This window comes from Antechinus flavipes, chromosome 5, assembly GCF_016432865.1.
Source record: "Antechinus flavipes isolate AdamAnt ecotype Samford, QLD, Australia chromosome 5, AdamAnt_v2, whole genome shotgun sequence".
NCBI classification, from domain to species: domain Eukaryota; kingdom Metazoa; phylum Chordata; class Mammalia; order Dasyuromorphia; family Dasyuridae; genus Antechinus; species Antechinus flavipes.
In genome coordinates, this window is record NC_067402.1 from 193,540,473 (window position 1) to 193,567,569 (window position 27,097).

At 33.7% G+C, this 27,097-nt stretch overlaps 1 protein-coding gene across 1 annotated transcript; it reads right to left on the minus strand.

The window, feature by feature from the left end:
• Window positions 1-1,998: 1,998 nt before the first annotated feature.
• TIGAR (TP53 induced glycolysis regulatory phosphatase) lies at window positions 1,999-27,097 on the minus strand. The gene is made up of 6 exons (XM_052000742.1): window positions 26,941-27,097; window positions 15,968-16,005; window positions 12,900-13,021; window positions 12,046-12,123; window positions 7,959-8,069; window positions 1,999-2,832 (listed from the first exon to the last, which is right to left on the minus strand). The coding sequence occupies exons 1-6, from the start codon at window positions 26,970-26,972 to the stop codon at window positions 2,398-2,400; spliced, it is 816 nt and encodes a 271-aa protein (XP_051856702.1). The 5' UTR covers window positions 26,973-27,097; the 3' UTR covers window positions 1,999-2,397.

The following is a 27,097-nucleotide window of genomic DNA, read 5'->3' on the forward strand; positions in this document are numbered from 1 at the left end:
CTACAATTGACAGTTAAAGAATATGAACAAACAGTTCTCAAGAAAAATCTAGTCTATCTATATTTTAAAAAGGTTCCAAATTACTAAACATTAGAGATGATCATTAAAGTAACTGAAGTTCAACCCAATTTGTTGATACTGACAAAAAAGAAAAATAAAAAAAAGAAGGGACTTCAGGAAAACAAATGAAGCTGTGCAAAGCAATTTGGAACTATTCCCAAAAGTCAGTAAATTATGAAAATCCTTTAGATTCAGCAATACAGGGACTGTGCTTAAACTATCCTTAAAGAGATCTAAGAGAAAAGGTCCCTATACACAAATATCTATAGCAACTTATTTTATAGTGGTAAAGGACTAGAAACTAAAGGGATACCCATTAACTAGGGAAAGGTTGAACATATTATAGCATATGAATATAATAAATACTATTTTGTTAAAAAAAATTAAGGGAATAATTTTAGAGAAACCTGGGAAGATGAATAAACCAATGTAAAGTGAACAGCTAGAATAATAACTGAATAACAACATTACAAAATGTTGACATACTTGATCAACCATGATTCCAAGAGAATGATACAGGCAAATTTACTTGACAAAGCAGAAGAAGCTATAAGATGATGTGATATTGACATTCTGATAGAAGGAAAAGAAACCAGTGTCCCTCAGAATTTTAACATCTTCAAAGGGTACTGAGAGTTAAATAAGAAAAGGAGAGGTTCCAGGAGGTAAAATGATTCTGTTTTTAAGGTTTTAAGAGGGGAAAGAAAAGGAAAAATCAAAGGAATAGGAGAAAAAGTATAAATAGGAAAGTATACTGAAGTAAGTACCATTATGGAGGGAGTTTAAGAAAAATGAATATCAGATGAGCCTTACTCTAATTTGAAATGGTCAAAGAAGGGACTCGAGAGTCTGAACAGAAACAGAATAGGCATCAAGACCTTCCAATGTGAGATCTTGGGCTCTTTCTGAAGCCCAGCTGATTCCTTTAGTTCTGTATAACTAAGTATCTACAAAGGATCCTAAGACTTAGAACTATGATCTTTAAAATTATCTAGTCCAACCACCACATTTTAGAGATGAAAACAATCAATCACATAGATATTAATGAGAGAAGCTTGGATTCAATGCTCGATCTTGAGCCTAACTCAGGGCCCTTCCCTCATCTTTCCTCCTTAGAGCAGCTCCATTTACTTTTCCAAGGCTGATTCCTCTGATTCATCCTTCCCTTCACTGGTTTACTGGAGGCATTTAGTAAGCAAGTTGAATTGTATTCTCTCCAATTTAGAATTCCAGCATGTCAGGAATGGAGGGGACACCAGATATGCTCTAGTCCAACCCCCATACTTTATAGATAAGGAAATTGAAGCTCAGAAGAGTCAGAAAGAAGTGTCCTGTCAAAGAGCATGTGACTACTAGGAGCAAAGCTAGTATCTAGACAAGGTTTCTTGAACTCCCAGGACAGTGTTCTTTCCTTCTTGTGGGATGACTTAAAAAATCCTCTCCTTAATTCTTCGCTTTGAATCAAGTACTGCTCCAAAGTTCTGTGATTCAGCAACTTATTTTGTTCTAATAATTTGGGCTTATTCTTTCTAAGAAATCTTACTTCTAAAAGGCTCTAACAATTATTTTCTTCATAAAAATTATTAATGTTGCTTTGTTTTTTATAATCTTCATGTTGATACATGTTTTATTCAGAAAGTAGATTTCTTCAACTTAGAAGCACTCTATATATTAGGAGACAATATTTCATAATAAATAGTTGCTTTTTCCAAACACAAAAAGACCAAGAAATATAATGTATGTTACATACTAAAAGTCAATCATAAAGCCTATAATTATTTTGGGCTGTGAAAAAAACCAAACAATATAAGAAACAAAGTAGAACAAAACAAAAAACATGATCTGATAGCTGCAAAATCTAGCCATAATTAGTTAAAAAGGAAAAAAAAATCCTCAGACACAAGCAATTCTTTTATAAATCATGGTAGTGTTATTAAAAATAACCATCCTCAGTGCTAACATTTAGCAAAATAAAGCAATACATTAAATACAGTGATAATAAATTATATTTCAAAATTATAACAAAGTTATAATACTTCATTTGACAACACTGGATTTTATCAACAAGGACATGGCCATTTCTACTCAAATGACATTTGACATGTCAAAGTGACATTTCTTTTGCAAAACGCCAGTAGTGGATCTTTTTCAAAACATACTTTAAAATTCATTCCCTGGGTTCTCTTTGAGAACAGAGTTTTTATGTTACTAGCTTTCCATGTTCATTTTGTAACCTATTTCTGAAAACTTTTTTAAGTATTTGGAATCAAAACTATTGGAAGCAAGGTGCTCCCTCAATGACACAAAAATATTAAGATCCTAATGATTTATTTGAGGCTAGGCACTTTCTGTCATTCTGGCTAGGTGATCCTGTAGATTAATACAAATGCACTTTATGGTTTTTTTAATTCCTGTAGCACTTTGTTCTATATTTATTATAAAGTGACTTATCCCTGTATTGGGGCTGACTGAACTGAGGTCCGATTTAGTTAAGTTTGCTGGTAAGTTACAGAGTAGATCAACTACAAAATAAGTAAACATGTTTCTCATGTAAGCCCCGTGACTCACCACCAATATATTAGCATCTAATACTTGGGAAACACTCTCTGAATTAAGATCAGATCCACAGTTGCTTCCTAATGAAAATGTTCCTGTTAGAAAGGCCTCTAGGCCACTGTCCATTATTCCTGATGAGGGCTTTTCTTTCTGACCCGCTTCATCCAGTACCAGTTGACAAAGAAATTCAAAAAAGTCCTTTGCTCGTAATTTCACCTAAAACAAAATAAAAACAAAAAATTAGGAATTTCCAATAAGCAAAGAGTTTTGACTGCTCTCCGGCATTTAATAACTCCATTTGAACATTTCAAAAAAAAACAAACAAATACTAGTTCATCCAAATCATGGATTCATAAATTAAAAGTGACCTCAGAGGTCATTTCGACCCCGTCAAGCCTGCAGCATAACTTTTTTCCATGCTTCTTAACCTAGCCCTTTTCTTCCAAAAACAAAAAAATCTATTATCTCACAAGGGAATCCATTAGGTTTTAGGTTACAAAATGTAATTGTTAGTTCTTCTTTATGTTGAGGCAAGATTTATCTTTTCTCTAACTTCTATCTTCCTGGACTCCTCTGGAGACCAGGAATTTATATCTAGTTCTGCTTTCCCAGGAGGAACTCCTTAGACATTTAAAGAGGGTGGTATCTTTTCTAGAGAAACTTCAGTTTATAAATATGTAAATTGCATTCCCCTAAACTACACATGGTACTTAAGAGTATAGGGGTACAACCATTTCCCTAATTTGTTCATTTGTTTAAAACATCTATGTAATTTGTCTTTGATTTCATATTACTTCTACTTTTATTCCTTCCAGAGAGGTAGCACAGAGAAGCAGATAGAGAATTAAGTTACAAAGTCAGGAAAGCCTGGATTCAAGTCTTCTGCTACATAATGAAGATGGGAGGGGCTCTAGTCAAATCTTTTAATAGCTCAGTGCCCAGTACTGGGGCATTACCAAGTTCTGAATAAAAGTCTGGCAATGACAATCATAGGCTTGCTCAATGAATTTAGTAACATTTTTCTTTCATAGCAATTGTCCTAAGTGTCTAGAGAGCTTGCAGTGTCTCGATTGGTCAATGGCAGACCCACATTGAAATGCAAAAGGTTTTATGTCAGCCTTTCAAACTGCACACATAATAGGAAATTAATCAACCCGCAAACATTTATTAAGCACTTGTGTTACAGAAGCTCCAGTATGTATCAGGTAAGTGATATATGATAAATTTTATCAATTCAACAAATATTTAATAATTTATTGAGCAGCAAAGTGTTAGACTCTGCCACTCAGCACTGGGGACACAGAGACAAAATTAAGTAAGACTAATCTTATCTGTTTAAAAATCCAAGTTAAATATAGTCAAAGCATTTGTCAATGTCTCCTGATACCTATGACTACACATTATCTACATCTTTCAAATAAACCTACTTGGGATTTTTTTTAATTGGTCACCTTTCTGTAACCCTTTTTATTTGTCCCTACTTTACCTTTTAATAAGATTTCTGTGTGAAGCACAATTTTGAAGGTTTTCAGGATTATTCCTGTTTTACTTGGTTTCTAACTACCCCTCCTTTTCTTTTCTTTTTTAAAATTTTTAATAGTATTTTATCTTTCCAAATACATGCAAAATATCTTCAACATTCATATTCACAAAACCTTGTGTTCCAAATTTTTCTCCCTTATGTCTCCCCTCCCCAAGACAAGAAGCAATCTGATATAGGTTAAACATATTTTCATATTTATCATGTTGAGGGGGAAAAAAACCAAAAACAACAACACAAGGGAAAAACAAGCAAACAACACAAAAAAGGTGAAAAAGATATGCTCTGATCTACATTCAGTCTTCATAGTTCTCTCTCTGGATGGAGATGACACAATCACATTCCTATTGGAAATGCCTTGAATTACCACATCATTGAAAAGAGCCAAGTACGTCATTGTTGATCATCGCATAATCTTATTATTGTATATAATGTTCTTTTAGTTCTGCTCACTTCACTCAATATCACTTCATGATCTTTCCAGGCTTTTCTGAAATTAGCCTGCTCATTTTTTCTTATGGAATAGCAATATTCTGTAATATACATATACCACAACTTACTTAGTCATCCCCCAATTAGGAGCATCTACTCAATCCCCACTTCCTTGCCACTATAAAGGACTGCTACAAACATTTTTGCTTATCTTCTCCACATTCTCTTCATCACCAATAATTAAGTACTTCCTAATTTCTATGTTTTCTTTAAGCTCCTAGAAAGAAAAGAACTGTTTCATGGTTGTTTTATGTCTCTCCCAATACTATGATAACCCATCCTTGTCATGGAAGTTGATCAAATAGAGGCAGTCACTTTGTTTTCTCTAGTAGTAAGAATATATTATTTAACTAAGGAAAAGATATTGTTTAACCTATATCAGATTGCTTGCCGTCTTGGAGAGGGAGACAGGAAGAAAGAGAAAAACACAAGGTTTTGAAAAGGTGAATATTGAAATCTATCTTTGCATGTATTTGGAAAAATAAATACTATTTTTAAGAATTTTTTTAAATTAAGGAAATGATAAATAACTATAGTTCTAGGATATTAATCCCAATATGTATTTTAGTACATTACCATCTTTTCACTTATTCAAGTCCCCTGTGAATATCACCTGAAAATCTCTTTTTAAAAAATTTTTGCTGAGGCAATTGAGACCAAATGACTTGCCCAAGGGAATACAGCTAAGAAGTATTAAGTATCTGAGCCCAGATTTGAACTCAGGTTCTCCTACTTCAGGGCTGGTGCTCTATCCACTGGGCCACCTAACTGCCCCTGTGACCTCAAATTCTCATAGGTTATAGAGAATTATAGTGGAGGGCATAGGAAAAATTTGGACATCTCAAAGCTAAAAACAGTTTGGACATTATACTTATGTTAAATTAGGGAGCTTCTGAAAGACTTGTACTCAAAACACAGAGTACAGAACTAATTTTTTTTCCTCTACTATCTAGACTTTGGCATATTCCTCAGCAGAGCCAACATCAGACAAGGTAAGCAGCTGCCTTAAGAATGAGAAAAGATATTTTCACAAATTTGGATATAATTAAAACCAGAAAATTCTAAACCCTTTGGAACTTCTTTGATACTGTCTTCCAATCAGAATTTCCATATCCTGCTGCTTTCTTTCACAATAATTCTTTAATTTTACTAGAAATTCAAAATTTACAACAAATATGAATTGATCAACAATTAAACCAAACATGATAAATCTGAACATTTTATATCTTGATCAAAGGAAAAAAACCCAAAAGAAAACTGCCATGGACCTATTAAAGTACTGTGCAACAGAATACATGGTTGAGAAAATCCCAGAACGTCAGGTTGAAACAACTAAAAAAAAACAAAAAAAATCACCTCCAAAAACTGTTATGAAACTATATGGTACTGGCTAGGAAATAGAAAGGTAGATCAGTGGGAGTAGATAATTTATAACAGCAAGTAACAATACTGTCATTGTGTTTTAGCAAGTGTAAAGACTTAAGTTTTTGGAGTAAGAATTCATTATTTAGTAAAACAATTTGGGAAATCAGGAAAACATTTAGACAAACTTAAGTCACAGACTAATATCTCACACCATTTGTGAAGAAAAGATGAAAATGGTTAATGAGCTAGGTATAAAAGAAGATATTAAGAAAATTTGAAGAACATGGAACAAATTCCATGAAGATCATGGAAGAGACAGAATAGTGTGAAGTATAAAATGAATAACTTTGATTACATTAAATTAAAAGTTCTGCACAAATAAAACCAATGTCGTAAAGATCAGGCAGAAAACAGAATTGGAAAATAAATTTCATAGACTGTTTCTCAGAGAAAGTCTCATATCTTAACTACTACAAGCAAGCAAAGAAAAGATGGATAGTTATGAATACAATGTATTTTATTACAATACATGCTTTCTTGAAACAAACTTTTTATTGATATTGTTGGGCACATGACAATTTTCTTTTTCTGTCATCTTCTATTCTGCCATTTTCTTATTTGCATTTGTTTTAAATACTTTAAAAAGAAAAAAACAGGGAATATATATATTTTATATAGGTATATAATGCTTCAAATAATCAAACATCACTTTGGGGAGGAGGAGGGGTTGCAAGACTATCAAAATTAAAAGACTTGCCCAGGGTTACATAGTGTCTGAAGCTGGATTTGAATTCAGATCTTCCTGAGCCCAGGGCTGGAGCTCTATCCACTGTGTTACCTACCTGCTCCAAATGGAGCAGTATTCTTGAATACCTGAATACGTAAAAAGATATCGATTGCATGATTATATTAAACATTAATATTCTTCTCTCAGAACCGAAGTAAATTCCAAAAGATAATGTAAATTCACAGCTGAATAAGTAGTTGGGAAAATTCATTTGACTAACATATTGACTTATGAATGGAAATATTAAATAATGCCCATTCCTCAGCATCCCACAATACTTTATTTAAAAAATCATGCTAAATAGGAAAAAAAATTACTGAGACTGTGTCCTACATTTTAGCCACAAGTATGCCAGAAACAATTTGTTTTTCACTTAATGGTATTGTTTTAAAAAAGAAAAATGGCCAATCATAGCTCTCCCAATGCTTGGGCATTTTCCTCTCTACTCCATGACTACAAATAACTTCATAAATATTTTGAAGAAGGAATAGCTCATAATATATTAAACCACAGTTGGGAGTTAACACTGCCAAAAAAGTCATAACTGAATTTCTTAAATACTCTTCTTGTATAATCCAAGGGACCTGCGCTTTGTTATTAATAGTCTATGGAGGATGGAAGAAAAAGAAGAATGTCCTCAGACGGGTCATCAGACCATTTCAGGAAAGCAGTACTTTAAACAAGGGAAGAGGTACTCAGTTTGCCATTCTTAATATATTTATTCATTTGTTCTTTATATAATCCGTCTTTCTAAGACAAATCTGAAAAGGATTTTTAAACTAGAGAAATATTTATTTATTACAATTTCTAGACAGACTAAAAGTATTCTCACATAGAGTACAAAAGAATCAGTAACAAATTTAAAAGGGCAGAAATAAGTTCATTTTTTATGTATGCAATATTAAGATGATCATAGGATTTTCACCAATTCACCTATTAGGAAGCAATTTTATACTCGGCTTGCCCACATCCATTCATCAAACCCTACTGAACCTGGGAGTGAGGGAGGGACAAAAATAAGCTCTCATTCTTTTAATTTCATGGAGATGCTTTATTATATGAACTCAAAACACACTAATATATTCATATTAGCCCATCGCTAACCGAGTAAAATTTTAATCATTCTGTGTAAACAACAATTCCAAAAGTGTAGCATACCTGATCTAATGTTTCTCCTTCAGGAGGTGTAAAATTTGGGCACTGTTCCCCAGCTGCTTTGGCCAATGCCTTTAATTCACATAGAGGTTTACCTTCTGCAATGCCATACTTCTGCAATAGGACAACAGGTAAAAATGTAATTTAAGGTATTTGCAATATGACGATGCTCACTTTTAGTACAAAATATATAGCCCAAATAAATAAAATAAGTTTGATATACTGGATTACTTACCATCAAGGGGAGGAGATAGAGGGAAGAAAGGGGGAAAAAAATTTTGGAACACAAGGTTTTGCAAGAGTGAATTTTGCATATGTTTTGAAAATAAAAAGTTTAATAATAAAAAAGAAACAAAGAAAATTTTTAAAATAAAATAAGTTTAACTCCCTCACATCTCTGATGTTTCTCTATACTACTCATCCATAATAAAAATGAATATAAGAACTCTTATCATCATGCTTCCAGAGGAGGTTCACTAAATTGCTTGAGAGGCATGGTTCTATATACTTAATATGCAGGTCTAGAAATAACTAGATTAAATTACCCACCCATATGTTCTCAGGTAACTATATGGAGCAAATGAAAATAAATAAAAAGATCACACTGGTGTTATGATAAAAACCTGTGGTGAAGAGAAGTTGACACATAAAGCTCCAAACATAATTTATGAGCAAAGCTGGCAACAGCCAATAAATGGGTTTCAAGGTTTCTGGAGAGCCAAGAATGCACCTGAGAATGAAGGCAGCTCTTTTAAAATCATAAAAAGGAGACTAAAATGGTCAAGGACAACAATCTGGCACACCAGAAGCTCATCTCACTTCTGACTGATCAGTGCTAAGATCACTAACCACAAGTTACATCAGTTTGTCACCAGGTAGGCAGAAATTCTCTGCAAAATCCCATGACTGGCAATTTTTGGAAAGAGTACAGTTTACATGCTAGTAATTTCTAATAGATTAGAACAGGATTAGAATTGTGTCTGGAAATTCCTGAGGAGTTCAGAGGGAGTTCACATATTGAGAGAAATACATAGCACCTCGATATTTAATACCTAGTAAACTGATTAAGACAACAAAATAATACAAAATAAAGTGGGGTCTCAATTTCCCATTCGATGCTAGTTGCTCCTTAATAAGTTACTTTAAAGTCTTCTGCATATTTAATAGATAAAAAATATTCCATTTCAGTATAATTACTTTTATTTCTGTCCCTGAATTGCAAAACATTATCATCTAAGATTAGATCTCACTAGAGAAGCATCAGGGAATAATGATAGAAAACTGAATGAGAAACTAAAAAATCCTGGTTGAATACAATCACGTCCTGCTGCTGATACATATTGGCTATTTAGTCCTGGGAAATCATACTTCATTTCTCAGTGTTCTAGGCAATTCTGATCTGCACTCACAGAATTTTTTCACCCAGAGTTCCCAATATTAATGAAACCATTAGTCCAATAAGTATATACAAAGCATTATGATTCTAACATGACATACAAAGAAAAATCCAATGTGGTAAACTATTTTACTTGCTACCAAAAATACAAACTTTTATTTAACTTTTAGATTCTCCACTAGCACTCATTTGCATTAGAAATGAGAAAATATACTTTAAAAGTCCTTTTCCCTTCTGCACTATCCTGTCCCCATTCTGAGATGGAAAGGCAAGAAGATATCATTTCCATCACTTTAATTCTTTAAAAACTAAATTTTATTCGTATATAGAGAACATGAATTTTATGTTATACACACATACCACATATGAATAAAACTTCAGGGACATCATCAAAATTAACACTTAGATTAGTGCTTGCTATGTATGTGTTGGACACTGTGTTAAGCACTTTACAAGTATTATCTCACTTCTTCATAACAATCAATTTTATACAGAAGGAAACTAAGGCAAACTGAGATTAAGTGACTTTCCTAAGGTGCCTCATATCACGTGTCTGTTTATACACATACATATAAGTGCATATATGTATGTGTATGTGTATATTTGTTTATATGTAGAGATACCACATAAAAATATAATAAAATTTTTAATTTTAAAATAGTTTACTATTTCTGATAGTTTCACTTTTTTTTTTTTTTGGCTGAGAAAACCTGCAGTACTTATTAATATTTAAGTTTCTTTGTCTAGGGAGCAATGGACTGAGATTCAGGATATCTGGGTTCTAATGTATTGCTAGCTGTATGATTTTAGAAAGATCACTTGGATATCAACTAACTTACCCAAGTGAAGGGATTTAAGGTCTGAAGTTCTTCTGAGCTCTAAAAATGCCTTCTATTTTAAATTTATCAATCCTAACCCCATTGAGAGTTAATCATCTATCTTATGAGAGATTTAATTATTTATGTAAAGAGAGGTAGAGGGGCAGCTAGGTGGCACAGTGGATAGAGCCCCAGCTTTAAAATCAGAAAGACCCGAGTTCAAATGTGACCTCAGACACTTAATACTTTCTACCTGTGTGACTGTGGGCAAGTCAATTACCAGTTGTCTTCAGTCCAAAATCTACCTATATGACCAATACTGGATCTAGAGCATTTTCTAGCTACAAAAGAGATTTCCTTATACCTATATAATTAGTATACAAGAACTAGTAGGGCACCTAATCATCCATCTACTTTTATAGTAGTCTATAAATAAAGTCTATTTAGATTTTGTAATAATCTATTAAGAGATGGAATGCTTGAAAGGCTTATATCAATTACTAATGTAATTAAAGATGATTGTAGTGAATTAATTATAGAATTAAAGTCCACTATTGGTAAATTGTTCTCTTCTTCTCAATATGGTAGCAAAATCTTATTTTGGCATTTGCTTAGTATTAACATTCAGAAGTGATTTAGGAAATTCCAAACTTGCACTGCTCTAGACATTCCCAAAGCTGCAATTTCCTTCAAATATGAGGCAAACTTATAGAAATTATAATGCTGAAATTTCAGATGACTGATTCCCTGATGTCTGAGAGCCCAAAGAGAGATTGTAAAAGGATGTGCGCGCGCGCACACACACACACACCCCAAACATGGTCATTCTGTAGAATGAATAAATGAATGATATACTTTGAACTGATATGTTTGGCTTTTTATTTAGGATTCAGAGAACTGAAAGGTTAAGTGATTCACTCCATATCACAAGGTTAGTATAGGTCAGAAACAGAATTTGAACTTAGGTTTTCTCCAATCCAAGGTTAGCTTTCTATATCCACTATGACATTGCTTGCATTTCAAATGTACTATTTTTCAAACAAATGTAGATATTCTTGTCATTAATAAAATACAGAATGTTATAGTCACAGCAATTGTGTCATTGCAGATTTTGTAAAGCAATTTGCAATATTATAAAACTGCAATAAAATGAAGAATCTAATGAGTGATGACGGGGACCTAAGAAATTATCTAGTTAAATATTCTCTTTTCACCTATAAAGAAACTAAAGCCCACAGGGGTTAAGTGACTTGTTTAAGATCAGAAAAAAGAAGTAGCTGAGCTGGGATCCAAATCTGGGTCTTCTTGACTCTAAATCCAATCATTGTTCTTTCAAATTCATCACAATGTCTTCTCAATGGTACCACTACTATCCTGTGAGGCTTCCTGTATTTTTTTACACTAAAATATGGCTTTCATTCTTGGTCTAAAAAACATGAATCATCAACTTTCAGTAGGGAGATGAGGGGCTAGAGTTGCAAAATACTGAATAAGATATACCACATGGCTAAGATAGTTTGATAAAGGAAGATCTCTTAGAAAAATTATGCCAGGCTTAAAAAAAAATAGCCAACTTTTTAAAATGGGTTATTTATACTTGAAAAAGTTGAAAATCATTGATATAGAACAGAAGGAGTAAATAGTTTGATAGTTAACATATTTAGATAAGGATGCATAAGACTGAAAATCTATGTGAAAAATACATGAGCTTCCAGTTTTTACAAGTATCACTTCATCAAAAAAAATACCATGTCATCTATTATAAAGTGATATTATTTTTTATAAATAAAGTGGCTTCTTAATTATTTTTTGGAAAAATACATGCTATAAATTAATTATCTGTTCCAATACCACAGCAAGAATCCTTAACACTTACTCTTTCACGAAGTCTTCTATCATATTTTACTGTTGCTTCTTTACAAAATTTACTTTTCTCCAAAATCATAGCAGTGGTCTGAAAATATAAAGTGAATTAGTTCTCTTTTCCAAAAATATTTTCATTTTCATAAATATGAATACATTTAGATATGAATACATAATACATTCATAAATATGAAAAAACTAGCTATGAATGAGTTATATGAAATAAATACATTGGCATTTCACCTAAAGGTCAAAATAGGAAAGTTATCTAAGATGACTATTCAACTAACAGCAAACTGTGGCCTACGGGCCAAATTTGACTATGTTCTATTTTTATATGGCTCATGGGGCTAGAATGATTTTTATTTTAAAATAAAATAGAATATATTGGTTTACCTGCTGTCTAGAGAAGGGGGTAAGGGGAAGGGAGGGAGAGTTTTGCAAGGATGAATGTTGAAAATTATCTTTGCATATATTTTGAAGATAAAAAGCCATTATTTAAAATAAAATAAAGTATAACAGGCAGTGGACTAGAACTGCTTTCAGGTCAGTTTGTAAATTCATGATATATATTTATTTACTTGTATATTTTTTTTCTATAATAATCAATATAATAAATATAATAATTTTCTATGATAATTTTAGGTCTATCCACCTAATTAACAGGTAGAGAAAGATTTCAGTATAAGGGAATATTAAAAAGTTTTTTTAAAAATAAGTATGAATACCTTATTTATTTCCTAGTCCTTACTACCACAATACACTTAAGATCAGATTATATAGTTGTGTGTAGCTTTTAAAAATCATATGGTACTTGATTATAAAAAAGTTAACAGATACTAAGGATTAATTCCAAATAAGATTCACCTGTTTTGTACGCATGAGATCACTTGAGAAAACATGAGTAAACTTCACATTCTTAAGAAATTCACCAGCAGCAGATGCTTGTCTAAAACCAGTTTCTGAAAGAGGTTCATCTACACCTTGACCTAAAGGGGAAAAAAAAAAAAAAAATTCACTTAAGAGAATCAGAATTTCATTTGAGAATCAGAATTATTTCATTGTCCACATTTTTTTAAAGAGAAGACGATTGACAAACTGTACATACCCTTTGATCCAGCAATGTTTCTACTGGCTTATACCGCAAAGAAATACTAAGGAAGGGAAAGGGACCTGTATATGCCAAAATGTTTGTGGCAGCCCTGTTTATAGTGGCTAAAAGCTGGTAAATGAACGGATGCCTATCAATTCGAGAATGGTTGAATAAATTGTGGTGTATGAACATTATGGAATATTATTGTTCTGTAAGAAATGACCAGCAGGATGAATACAGAGAGGACTGGCGAGACTTACATGAACTGATACTGAGTGAAATGAGCAGAACCAGGAGATCATTATATACCTCAACAACAATACTGTATGAGAATGTATTCTGATGGAAGTGGATCTCTTCGATAAAGAGAGTTAATTCAGTTTCAGTTGATCAAGGATGGACAGAAGCAGCTATACCCAAAGAAAGAACACTGGGAAATGAATATAAACTGCTTGCATTTCTGTTTTTCTTCTAGGGTTATTTATACTTTCTGAATCCAATTCTCCCTGTGCAACAAGAGAACTGTTCGGTTCTGCACACATATATTGTATCTAGGATATACTGTAACCTATTTAACATGTAAAGGATTGCTTGCCATCTGGGGGAGGGGGGAGGGAGAAGGAGGGGAGAAGTCAGAACAGAAGTGAGTGCAAGGGATAGTGCTGTAAAAAATTACCCTGGCATGGATTCTGTCAATATTTTTTAAAAAAGGAGAAAGAGGGAAGACGATTGAGTTAAGTATGTCCTCCATAAAATTCAACACAGAGAAATCAATAATTCAAATCAATTGTATCCCAAAAGTACATTTTACATAGGTCAGTGCCTTAGTAAAGAACACTCAACCACCTTTGGTCTTATTAGCCTTTTGCATTATTTTGCTCATTCCAACATCCTCTTTAGTTGCTTTTTAGAACACACGTTCATTCAAGTAAACAATTTAAGATCTGTGACAAGAAACCTTTCTTAATCTATTTTTGTTCTTTCCTTGGGCATGTTTCTTCTATCCAATCAAAAATCATCTAAATGAATTACTTTATTTACATGTACTTTAAATGTAATAATCATCCATCCCCAATTTAGGAAACTCATTCTTTCAATAAACATTTACTAAGCTATTATGTGCCAAATGGGACAAAGACAGAGGTGGGAAGAGTGGAAGGAAGCTAAGAAACTTACTCTAAGTCCTCTTAACTTGGGGATGGTTCACTGTTTATAGTGAAATGAAATCTGTTTAAAATTATCTTGTAGTATTTCCTTTGATGCAATTAGCTAACAGTTAAACAAATTTCGTGGCCCAAGGCAAAATTACTAAACTTATGGGAAATGAGTGGCCTCTAAAATTTTTTTTAATATATTTTATTTTATAATAACTTTATATTGACAGAATTCATGCCAGGGTAATTTTTTTTACAACATTATCCCTTGCACTCGCTTCTGTTCCAATTTTTCCCCTCTCTCCCTCTACCCTCTTCCCCTAGATGACAAGCAGTCCTATATATGTTAGATATGTTGCAGTATATCCTAGATACAATATATGTTTGCAGAACCGAGCAGTTCTCTTGTTGCACAGGGAGAATTGGATTCAAAAGGTAAAAACAACTCAGAAAGAAAAACAAAAATGCAAATAGTTCACATTCATTTCCCAGTGTTCTTTCTTTGGGTGTAGCTGCTTCTGTCCATCATTTATCAAATTTAAACTGAGTCTTTGTCAAAGAAATCTACTTCCATCAGAATACATCCTCATACAATATCGTTGTCGAAGTGTATAATGATCTCCTGGTTCTGCTCATTTCACTTAGCATCAGTTCATGTAAGTCTCTCCAAGCCTCTCTGTATTCATCCTGCTGGTCATTTCTTACAGAACAATATTCCATAACGTTCATATACCACAATTTACCCAGCCATTCTCCAATTGATGGGCATCCATTCAATTTCCAATTTCTAGCCACTACAAACAGGGCTGAGTGGCCTCTAAAAATTAAAGATTTTTTTTTCCTACTCCTTCCACAGCATTCTAAATGAATGAAACCTTTCACTTTATTAGAAGCCCTCCCCATATCTTACTTTATGATCTCTTCATGCACAGCAAATAACTATCCACTTATACTGCTCTTTTTCTTTAGCTCAGGAGGTAAATAATAGACTAACTTTGGGTATAGTACATATCAAACAGAAAAACCAAAAAGAAAACTTTATTTAGGAATGAGGAAGTGGGGCAAGAGGATCACAGAATGAGAAATCAGATTTGTTCCAGGAACAAAAATTTGAATACACCAGGAATGAGAATCATTTATCTGTAACCTCCAGAAATGAGCTGTCTTTATCACAAAATAAAGCTAAATGTTTTCAGAACCAAGGTACAAAAATTAGTCTGTTTAGTCAGGTATCTGGGAGCTTAAAACTCAAAAGATCTAACTGTAAGAGAAGAGGACTAATCAGAAGAGTCTGTTCAGAACAGAATCATGTGCAGAAATAGGAGACTTCAATTTAGTCCTTCTCTTTGCTATTGAACTTAGAACTAAATTAAAAGAAACCTTAGAAGGAAATAGCATCAACACTGGGCAGTGACATTTATTAAACCAAGTCATTTTTAAATTAGTCAGTTTATTTTTAAAACAAACTGTAATATAACTCTTTAATCAGTTGATTTTGCTCCTTTGAAGTCACTCAGGAGGAATTACTTTGGAAAACTGTTCTTTGCACTTGGTTCACTACTAAAATTAATCAAATCAGTTGCTCTGATCATCACTCATTTGGATACTTTTTAAAAGCCATTATTAGCTAGATCATATTAACATTGAAAAAAATTTCCAAAACATATTTGCAGTAGAATTAGACTAACCTTGAAGAATTTTCTCTCTGTTATATCTTGTTTCTCCACTGAAATAGAGAGAAAGACTCTGATTATCATATCATGCTATTGAGACAAAGAAAAAAATACAAGTAACAAAAACTCTTACAATGTACAGTGAATGTAATGATGGTAAAACACAACATAAACCACAGAAATACAAATACTTGAAATTTCTTTAATGGAAGCAGTATAATTTAGGGGAAAGACTGGATTGAAAGTTGAAGAACCTTTAAATCTCAGTTCTCCCACTTTACCTTGACAAGTCATACAACCTCTCTGGTTTTGAAGAAACCGCCGTTTCTTCATCCATAAAATGAGCAAGTTAGCTTACAGCAGGGTTTTTTAAATTTTTCAGTCACAACCTCTTTTCACCAGAGAAATTTTTATATGATCCCAGTTATATAGGTTTATAAGACATGTATACAAGCTAAACATTTACTGATAATAAATCATAAAGAAATTTATCTTAAAACAATTCTTTGATATACACACAATTTTACCATTTATCAAAGACTGCTGTCAAACATTTCACTATTCCTATATTTAGTTATGCAACCCATATGGGATCACAACCTGTAGTTTAAGAAACTTTGGCCCAGAAGAAAAGACCTCTGCAATTTGTTGCAGTTCTAAATCTCTGATCCTATGATTTAGTACTAACTTTAACTGACACTAAACTACTTTAAGTATCCACTTTATTTGAAAGACAATTTGTTATTATTATTAATACTATTATAAACTCATAAATTCCAGTTTACAAAGCACTTTTCTCACAAAAATAAATCAGAGTTGACAGTATAAGAACTATACAAACTACAGCAAAGAGAGGTTATGTGAATTATTCATAGTTCCAATATTCTAACTCCAAACCCTATTCCTGGAATCATACCACTTCAACATTGTAAAGGTATGTATTTCTCAGACCACTTAGAAGATCTCTTCTTAGAACATGCCTCATAGGTAGTAGGCCATCCCACTTTGTGATAACTCTTCTAGGAAGTATTAGCTCCCTTTAAGTTGAAATAATCTTCTCTGCAAGTTATATCTACTGCTCTCAAACTCTTGAGCAGAAGGATCTAACTCGAGTTCTTAAAACTTTTTTTTATATTGCAGGTTTCTTTGGGAAGAAAAAGGCAACTAGTTACTAGGTTATATATGTGCAATCATATGTATCTCCATATCAGGCTTGTTGTGAAAGAACAGAGGAAAGCAGAGGAAAAAAGTCCAAAAAAAGATAAAGTGAAAATAGTATGTTTAAATCTATTCAGATTCCATCATTTCTTTCTCTAGATGTGCAAAGCATCCTCTATCACAACTCTTGAAATGCTTGAAATGTTCTTGAAATGTATTGTTAAGAATAGCTAAGTTATTCATAGTTGATCATGTTGTTGATCATGGTTGATAAATGTTAATGCTGTATACAATGTTCTTCTGGCTCTGCTCACTTCACTCAACATCAGTGCATGCAAGTCTTTCCAAGTTTTTCTGAAATCTACATGTTCTTTTCTTATGACATAATAGTACTACATTACATCCACATATCACAACTTATTCAGTCATTCTCCAAATGATATTCAGCCATTCCTCAATCCAATTCTTTGCTACCACAAAGGAGGTATTTTTTCACATGTAGGTGTTTTCCCTTTTTTGGTGATCTCTTTGGAATACATACTTAATAGCGGTATATATAATAAGCCCTTCAAATATTAAGAGAGCTATTCTACCTTTCCACTTCTCCTCCCCATCCACCCCCATATTTTAGCTAAATCTTATTTTGTTTTCTCCAGAGTAAAGTAAATTTTCAAATGATTTTGAATTCCTTCAATACTCTCCCCTCTGGACTAGCTTCCAGTTTGTCAATGGCCTTGCGCTACATACAAAGTATGCATACACTACTCCAAATGTTTAAGAAGAGCAGATGCAGTCTATAAGGAAGGGGGCTCATACTGGACCTCATACTATTGATTAATATAGTCTCTGGTAGCCTTATGGACCAGATGAAAAGATAAGAGTTAGCTTTAGTTTTAAGGTTTGCAAAGTACTTTATGATGTTTATATTGTTTGATCCTCAAAATCACCCTGTGAGGTTTGATCTTCTGGTATCCAAAGATGAGAAAACTGAGGCTCATGCAAAGTGTTAAGAAGCATAACTGGCACTGTGTCTTCACTTCAAATCCAATATTCCATCCACCACCATATAGCCTCATATTAATTGTTCTTTCATCTTTTAAGACTATAAATAGGGCAAATGCTTTAAATAATTGAAACAAATACTGAATAGATAGTATCAAAGGGAGACCTCCCTCCAGGATGACATCAATTTATTAATTAGCTATTATTCAACTAATTGCAAACGCATTATATTAATAGCTCTCCATCCTGTCCCTAAGATTTTCTTCAGAGATTCTCATCAATAGTCTTGTACATTAGCATCTCCCTCAGTATAATACATTTATTTTTCATCTTATTAACTCAAATAAGACAACTTTAGGGGTCTATGAGGAAAATAAATCTAATGAGTCTAGAAATGCCCTGACAACAATAGCAGAGAATAAATATAAAGATAAAGATGTAAAGCCATGGCAATGTAGTTTTAAAGAGTCAGTAGCAAAATTACTTATTTGAGTCTGCTATATTATCTATCGTTCAGCTCCCCAGAATGCCTGAAATACCAAAGACTTAAACTTTAATTGGAAATCAATCCAAAAAAGAGAGACCCCATATCTTTAGAGAGATGAAAAAATCATTTTATGATAAACTGAAGAATTGTACAGAACAGTAGACTTCATGACAGGATTTAACAAAAAATAATAATGTTATATTGGATTGCTACTTGTCATCTAGGGGAGAGGGAAGGTGGAAGAGAGGGAAAAAATTTTGGAACACAAGGTTTTACAAAGGTGAAAGCTGAAAATTTTCCATGTGTTTTGAAAATAAAAATCTTTAATAAAAAGACAAAAAAGAATGTTGACTAGAAACAAGTATCAGTGAAAACTGAGTAGGAAACCAGTTAGTTTTACCCCTTTCCCAGGCAATTTATTCTTAAACATATTTTTATGACATCTGCACAAAATTCAATGTACAAGGTATTATGCTAAGTGCTACAAATAAAAATAACACTCCCCACTCTTGAAGGGATTAGGATAGGAAGAAGCAGATAGAGACACAAGACACACAGAGACATACACAGATACATACACACAGTTGAGAATTATGTGAGCAAAGAAAAGATGCAGAAAAAAATTTCCGTGGAAATTAAAGGAAGGAAACAACACTTTCAGCAGGAAGGAGAGAATGCAGCATTTGAGCAGAAACTAGAAAGAAGTTAAGGATGCTACAAGAGAAGAAGATAAGCAAGGTAGACTTTCCTGCCTGAATAAAGTTGGGAGATGGCTAGTCAAGAGGAGCAGTCCAAACTGATTCAGGATACAGAATGAAGTCAAGGGGAGAAATACTAATTAATGCCAGAAAGTTACTGTACAGCCAGATTATGGAGGGCCTGACCTAGAAAAAATAATGAAAGCTTTTAAGCAAAGGAATGAATGAATCTGGCATTTTATTAAGGATAAATTATAGGTGAAAAAGGATAGAAACAGGGAAACCAATTAGTAGGATAATATAATTGCCCAGGTAAAAGGCAATGAAGGCCAGAACAAGGGTGGTAGTCATCTCAAGTGGAGAGAAAAGTATGGCTACAAGAGAATGAAGTTAGAATTAAACTTTGGCATCTACTTGAATTCAGTTCCACAAACATTAAATATTTACTGCAGGGTGAAGAGGCAGGATGCTAAAATGCTATAAATGGCCAGAAATACCTGGATTTATATCCTGATTCTACATATACATATACATGTACATGTAATCTCAACCTTACTTAAAAATTTCACTGGGCCCAAACAGCCTCAGCCTGTATGTTGTCTTCCTTGATAGGAGTTTTCTCAACAGAAATTCTTTATATCAAGAAAATCACAGGTCTGAGCAAAAAATTAAATTAAAATGTCCTAGCAAAACACCAAGAACAGAAAAACCAAACAGTCCTTGTTGTCATGAACCTTAAATCGAGATGTAAGATTTCATCTTGAATGAAGAAAAGTTGAAGTTTTCCCATCTTGCAACTAAAAGGATTTGTAGAACACTGAAGAGAAACAGGGTGAGATAATGAGGTCAGTTTTAGATATGCTGAGTTTAAGGTACTGAAAGGATATTCAAGTGGGAAGAAACAGAAAAATGAAATACTAAAATTGTTCTGCAAAGTATTTTGAAAAGTGAAAACTACAACCATTAGCTAATTATTAATGATAGCCCTTAATGTTAGCTTCAACTTTTTGCTTTCAAAGTACTTTACAAATATTAGCAAAGAAAAAGAACTCTTTCTCAACAACTTTTAATGTTTAATTTTATAGTTACCGGACAAGCATTCTTTGAATTTATTTTGGGAAATGAAGACAGAAGATAAAAAAGATAATTTCACTATTAATTCAAAGCCTTAAATTATTTTCAAATAAAATGTTTTATTGTAAACTTAATCATCAATACAAACCTTAAGTGATGAGTAAAAAGGGAAACGCATAAGAAATTAAATTTGCTAAAGAATATTTGTTTACTTACAAACATGTGTGAAGGACACATCTACACATATACATACACAAACATATGCACATGCGTATGTGTGCGTGTGTGCACACATACACAATTAAGGGCACAAAAAATATAGTAACAAACCACTTTATTTGTTAAAACTACTTTTGTGACAATGACGGTAAAGGCAATAGCAAGTAGTGTATTATGAAAGAGTTCATGGTAACAACATTCAATTTCACATTCTGCAGTATGATCCATTTCCAAATTCCAGGGCTCTGCCAGAATACAAATGTTTATGCCAAGAGTCTCATGACCAGTCATTTATAGGTTCTACAAATAGACTACACTCATTTTTGCAGGCTTATTCTCCATTGTACTTTAAATCACTTTTTTTGAGGGCTAGAATTTTTTCATTCTCAGATTTATCCCTAACAATTTATAAAAACTCATAATTCAATTAATCAAAGCACTTCCCCAAAAGAGAAGACCAATGATGTCAATGTTCTCTGAGTTAAAGTAATGGAAATTAGTGAATTATTATTATGGGAAAGAATAAGATTTATATTCTTTGAGCACCTTTTAAACAAAAAAGTTAATTTAAACATCTCAGTTACCTGCATATATCACACAATGTCCTCATATCATCAGAAAACCCATTTACCAAGATAATCCAAAAATAGGATCCATTTTTCCTCAATTTTGGAAATGTGTGCATACACACACACACATACACATGTATGTATATATGATTATTTCTCCCTTCTTCAAAGAGGCAAGATGGCATAATATTTGAAGCAATATAGTAAAATATTCCCAATGCCAATTTTAAGGATCAGTTTACTAAAAATCAGTGAGGAAGGACATATCTATAATGCTTCATTGAGTAACATTATTAAGATTTACATAGAATATACATATGGAATTTAACAGTTTAAAGGAATTATTGGTTTCTTGATAGTTCAGCAGTGAGATTTTTCTAATAGAAAAATTTAAATTTCAAAAGGCTAGGTCCTGTAGAAACTATGTGCTTGGTGCTTTTAGAAAAGGTAAAGCTTTTCAGACTAAACCCAATGTATATTTAAGCTGATTCAATTAGCCATAATCGCATTACCAGTCACAAAACAAAAAGGCCCTTTGATAAAGATCAGGTATTTCATTTAAAAACAGATTGCTCCTCCAGCAGTTCTACATATCACAGAACAGCTTAAAGAGCACGAAGAATGTTAACATTCAACAAATGCTACATATATATATAAATTTGAAGTATGGCATAGCTTAAATGTGTGTGGCCTAAGAACCCCAAGACCCTTTCAGAGGATTTGTGAGGTGAAAACCATTTTCATATTAAGATATTTTCATTTATAACATGGTAAATGATAGGGTGTGCAATGGATACATTCTAGGCCACGAGTCAGGAAGATTCATCTTCAAATCCCACCTCAGACACTCACTAGCTGTGTGATCCTGGGTAAGCCACTTAACCTTTTGCCTGAGTTTCCTCACCTATCAAATGAGCTGGAGAAGGAAATGGCAAACCACTAAAGTATCTCTTGCCCAGAGATGTAGTCAAAGACATGACCAAAAAACATCTGAATAAACTGTAGCTAGATATAACCTAAATAAACCTTCAAAGTTCTTTGAAGGGAATTTCAAATAGAATTTTCATTTTTAAAGAGAATTTTAATTCAAGTTCAGCCAGTCTTAGGCACTGGCCATGTGACACTCATTCTTTCAGTGCTCCAGGCCACTCTTTAAGACTTTAAATTATACAACACCTACAGATTTTCATTGGGTAGTTTCTAGTTTCTCAAAACCCATAGGAGTACTTATATAACAAAACAATGAGTTTCTTCCGAAAAATCCTAATTAACACTTTGTCTTTACATTTTCCATCTTAAAATGAATTTGTATCATTTAGCAGTGTTTAATTTTTGAAAAACTAAAAGTTGAACATCCGGGATAAAAATCATAGATGAACTGCAATATTCATAACATGTCAGGACCAGGAAAAATCCTTTCATTTGTGCAAAACTTGAAATTTCAGCCTTATGTGTGCTGGATTTTTGGAAACTATTCTGTGATACCATAGGAAGCCACTACATTAATGACTGGCACATTCAGAAATGGGTAAAAGATTAGACCCAAAGTAAATAATAGTTTAACAACCCTGAAAGAAGGTAACAAAAAGACATCTGTGCCTAATCCTGTTCTATTTAACATTTTTATTTATCACTCAATCAAATGAAAGGTATATTAGCCAAATTCATTAACAACACAAAATTTAAAAGAGATAGCTAAAGTAATGGATAATACACAAAGAAGTCAAAAAAATCCTGACAGGCTAGAAGGATGGTTCATATATATTTAAAGTAATGTTAATAGTGATAGTAACTTATACTTAGCTTCAAAAAGATCAACTCAGTGTCACTAATGAATCTATACTCCAATGAGATCATAAAAGTGGGAAAAGGTCCCACACATGCAAAAATGTAGCAGCTATTTCAGGGATGGTGAAATGATCCAACCATTCTGGAAAGCAATTTGGAACTATGCCCAAAGGGCAACAAAACTGTGCATTCCCTTTAATCCAACAGTCTCACTACTGGATCTATATAAAAGACCTACATGTGCAAAAATATTTGTAGCAGACCTTTTTGTAATGGCAAGGAAGTGGAAATTGAGTGGATGCTCATCAGTTGAGGAATGGCTGAAAAAGTTTTGGTATATGAATATAATGAAATATTGTTCTATAAGAAATGATGAGCAGGCCGGTTTTTTAAAAATCTGTAAAGATTTACATGAACTGATGCTGAGTGCAACACTGCAACAAGATTATATGACAATCAACTGTGATAAACTTGGCTCTTCTCAGCAATACTGTGATTCAAAGCCATAACAGAATTGGGAGGAAATGTCTCTCCAGAGAGAAAAGTATAGAGACTGAAATGTGGATCAAAGCATAGTTTTTTATCTTTTTTTCTTTGGTAGTGTGGGTTTTTTCCTTTTAATCCAATTTTTTTTTTGGGGGGGGGGGGAGCAGGCATGATGAATAAGGAAATAGGTTTAGAAAAATTGCACATGTTAACCTATATCAGATTGCTTGCTATGTTAGGGCAAGGGCAAAGTGGAGTAGAGGGAGAAATATTTGGAACACAAGGTTTTACAAAAGTGAATGTTAAAAACTATCTTTGCATGTGTATCTGGAAAATAAAATAATGTTTTTTTAATTTTAAATTTTTATAGTATTTTACAAAATGGAGAAGAGTTAGAAGTATATCCAAAAAATATCTATGAGTCTCAGTTTCCCCATCTGAGAAATAAGACATAATTAATGATCAAAGTCTAATCTTTAGCCCTGTTTCTTCATTTCTAAAATAAGGAAGTTATTCTAGACCAGAAGTGTCAAATATACAAGCTACATGCTACATGTAATATTCCCCAGTGAGGTTTGACTCAGATTTCAAATGCAATAAAATATAAATAACATTACACTTAAAAAATATGTAGCTCGAAAGGATCTTTATGTATAGATAGTAGCCTATTTCTATTAGAATTTTAAATTATAGAACTGGATAATCAAATTCAGAGCTACTTCATAACCCAATGAATGCTGAAAGGTCATGAAACCTAACACTATTTACTAATAAAGTGCTTAGCCCAATAGTAAATAAGAAAATGAATATTATTCATTCAACAGCACTTAAATGCTTACCCTGTGCTAGGTATTGTTCTTACATAGATAACCATTTAATAGCTGGCTTCTTTTGGAATCCAAATCATGATCATTTTGTAAATTCTGTTGGCTTTTATGTTTTTTTACATACTCAAGTTCGAACGGCCAATTGTATCCAACTTAGTTTTCTACTGTTGTTCAGGTCTTTCCTTCAGAAATTACTTGCTCAATGACTTATGAATCAAGAAAAACATCAAGAAAGGATACTGGAGAACTGGGTTCTATTTCTGATTCTGCCAGCTGTGTGAACTCCAGCAAATATTTTTATCAACTTCCAAATCAGCTTCCTCAATCAGTAAAGGAAAGTTCTAATAATAGAAACTGCTCATGTTTTTATAACACTTTAAGATTTACAGAGCATGGATTTCTCTTCTTAGAAACTAATGCTCAAACAAGTTCATCAATCACTCAACAAGTATTTATTATGCTCCAGCTTTGTGCCAGGCACTGTGCTAGCAATAGATACAAAGTCAGTCAACAAACATTTAACATAATGCAAAACAATTCTTGCCCTGAAGGAGCCCTCTTAACAGGGATGAAAAAGAGTGAACAAGTATGTGCAAACAAGCTAAATACAACATAAATAAGCAAATACAATGAAAGCAACAATCTGTCCAGGTGCCAGAGAAGACAATAAGGACACAAAAAGCATATACAAGTTAATGTAAAATATTTAAATACACTACAATGAGATTAAGTGCACTAGCAATTGAGAACATTGGGAAAAGCTTCCAGAAGATAGTGCTTGAGCGAAATCAAGGACTTAAGTGACTTGTCTGTCAGGGTCACAGGCCCTGGTGATGTTTCATCACCTAGATGTTCCTTAAGACTGAATAGCTCAAAGACACCAAGAAGCTGCTTGTTATGTATGATGTCAAAAGACTTGGGTTCAATTGCAGACTTTCAGAAATCCTTTACTCTCCTCTGGATGGCAAATTCCATTTTACATAATCTCATTAGACTCCCAGTATATTAGAACTGGAAAGTGATCTAAAAGATTTTCTAGTCCAACTTCCTTATTTTAACCTGAGGTGGAAAAATCAAGGTCACAAAGGTAATTAGTGGGATGGAATTAGATCTGATTTAAATTACATTCTCTTGATCCTAGTTGTAGCATAATTCCCAAGGGAGCAAAACAGATTTGGAAGTAAGCAAGAGGAAAATAACAGAAAAAATGCATTCTAATTATTTGGTTTAATTTCACATCTGGACAGGCCTAGGGATTGGACCTCCTACCCTAAAGGAAAAAAAGAGTTACTATCTCCAGAGCAGGTTCAATTAGACTTGAAACACACCTTAGAAATAAGAAATCACTTCGTTCAATCCATTCATGTTACAAATGAGGAAAGTAAAACCTAGAGTGCAATGACCAGCATAAATTAGCAAATGCCAAATTTGAACCTAGGTCCTCTAACTCAAAATCCAGTGCTTTTTCAACACAAATGAAGGTCTATGAAGAAGAGAGGGTGGTAGACCAGTTTAAGATAAAGAAAATCCCTATTCTGAGCCAGTTTAGAACAGATGAACAGAGGTTATTTTCATACCCGAGATTCTCAAGATGCTGCAGCATACCTCTGAGATCTCTAGCTAATGGAGGTGAGGAAATCAGATGCTACAGGGATATCAGTTTACAATAAGATTTTTGTTTGCAATTCTGAATACCCATAGGACTAAGAGCAAGACATTTCACTGCTCTGGACAATCAGCTTTTTTCTCTATAAAATGGAGCTGTACTCCAACAGGGGTGCTTGCTTAACCTTTCTTGTTGCCTCATTAACAACTCTAGCAGCCTGGTTAAGTCTTCAGAAAAAAGGTCTTTAAATAAATAAAATATACGTGGCTACAAAGTAATTATAATTTCAATGACATTGGCATAGTTACATGAAACAATTATTTATAAACAATACCTAGTCATTTATGAACGTATTTATAAACATTTTATAATTTGTTAATATGTACGCAACGTATATTTATAAACAACACAACTTTAATGTAGTCGTGTCAACAGAATTATTCACATTAAGCTATTATAATCTAAGTTGCTACTTAAAAACAAACAAGCAAAAAACCATTTCACAGACTTAGGTAAAGAACTCCTGCACATTGCATTTCTAGTCCCTCCCAGCTCCAAAAACGCAGCCCTCCACCCGGGATCCCTCTTCGCCTCCAAGATGGGAAACGAGGCAGCGTACACAGAGCACTAGTTCAGAAGTCAAGATGACTTGGGTTCAAACATCAAATCACACTTGACGTGTGACCTTGGACAAGTATCAATTTCTCAAGGTCTGTTTCCGCAACTGTAATTTATGAGTTTGACTCAGGCGTGTTCTTAAATGGGGATCGGACATTAAATACCTACTGTGTACCAAGGGGGGGGGGGGAAAGGGGGGAAGATGAGAGGGAGAGAGGATGCGGGGAAGAGAGAAAAAAATTAAGAAACAGTCCCTGCTCTCCGGGAGCATCCCTGGGTCGGGGCTTTAGGATGCTGCTGCTTCTGTTCCTTCTCTTCTCCCCCAAAGAGCAGGGAGGCTCCTTTCGGGGAAGGGGCTTTTAAGGGGGAGGAGAGGGTCACAGGGAGAAGGGCTGCGCCCTCCACCCGCACCCCGCCCACAGAGGGGTGGGCGCCGCCTCCCACGTGCTTACTTACTGTCGGACAACGGTTAAAGCGAAACGCGCCATTCTCTGCCCGGCGTCGAGGTGAGGAGAGGTGAGGGTCTCGGGAGATCCCCAAGAGCAGCCCGGGATCGGCTCTGAGGAGCCTATGGCCGCCAGCGCTGCTCAGTCGGTACTGCAGAAGACCGAAG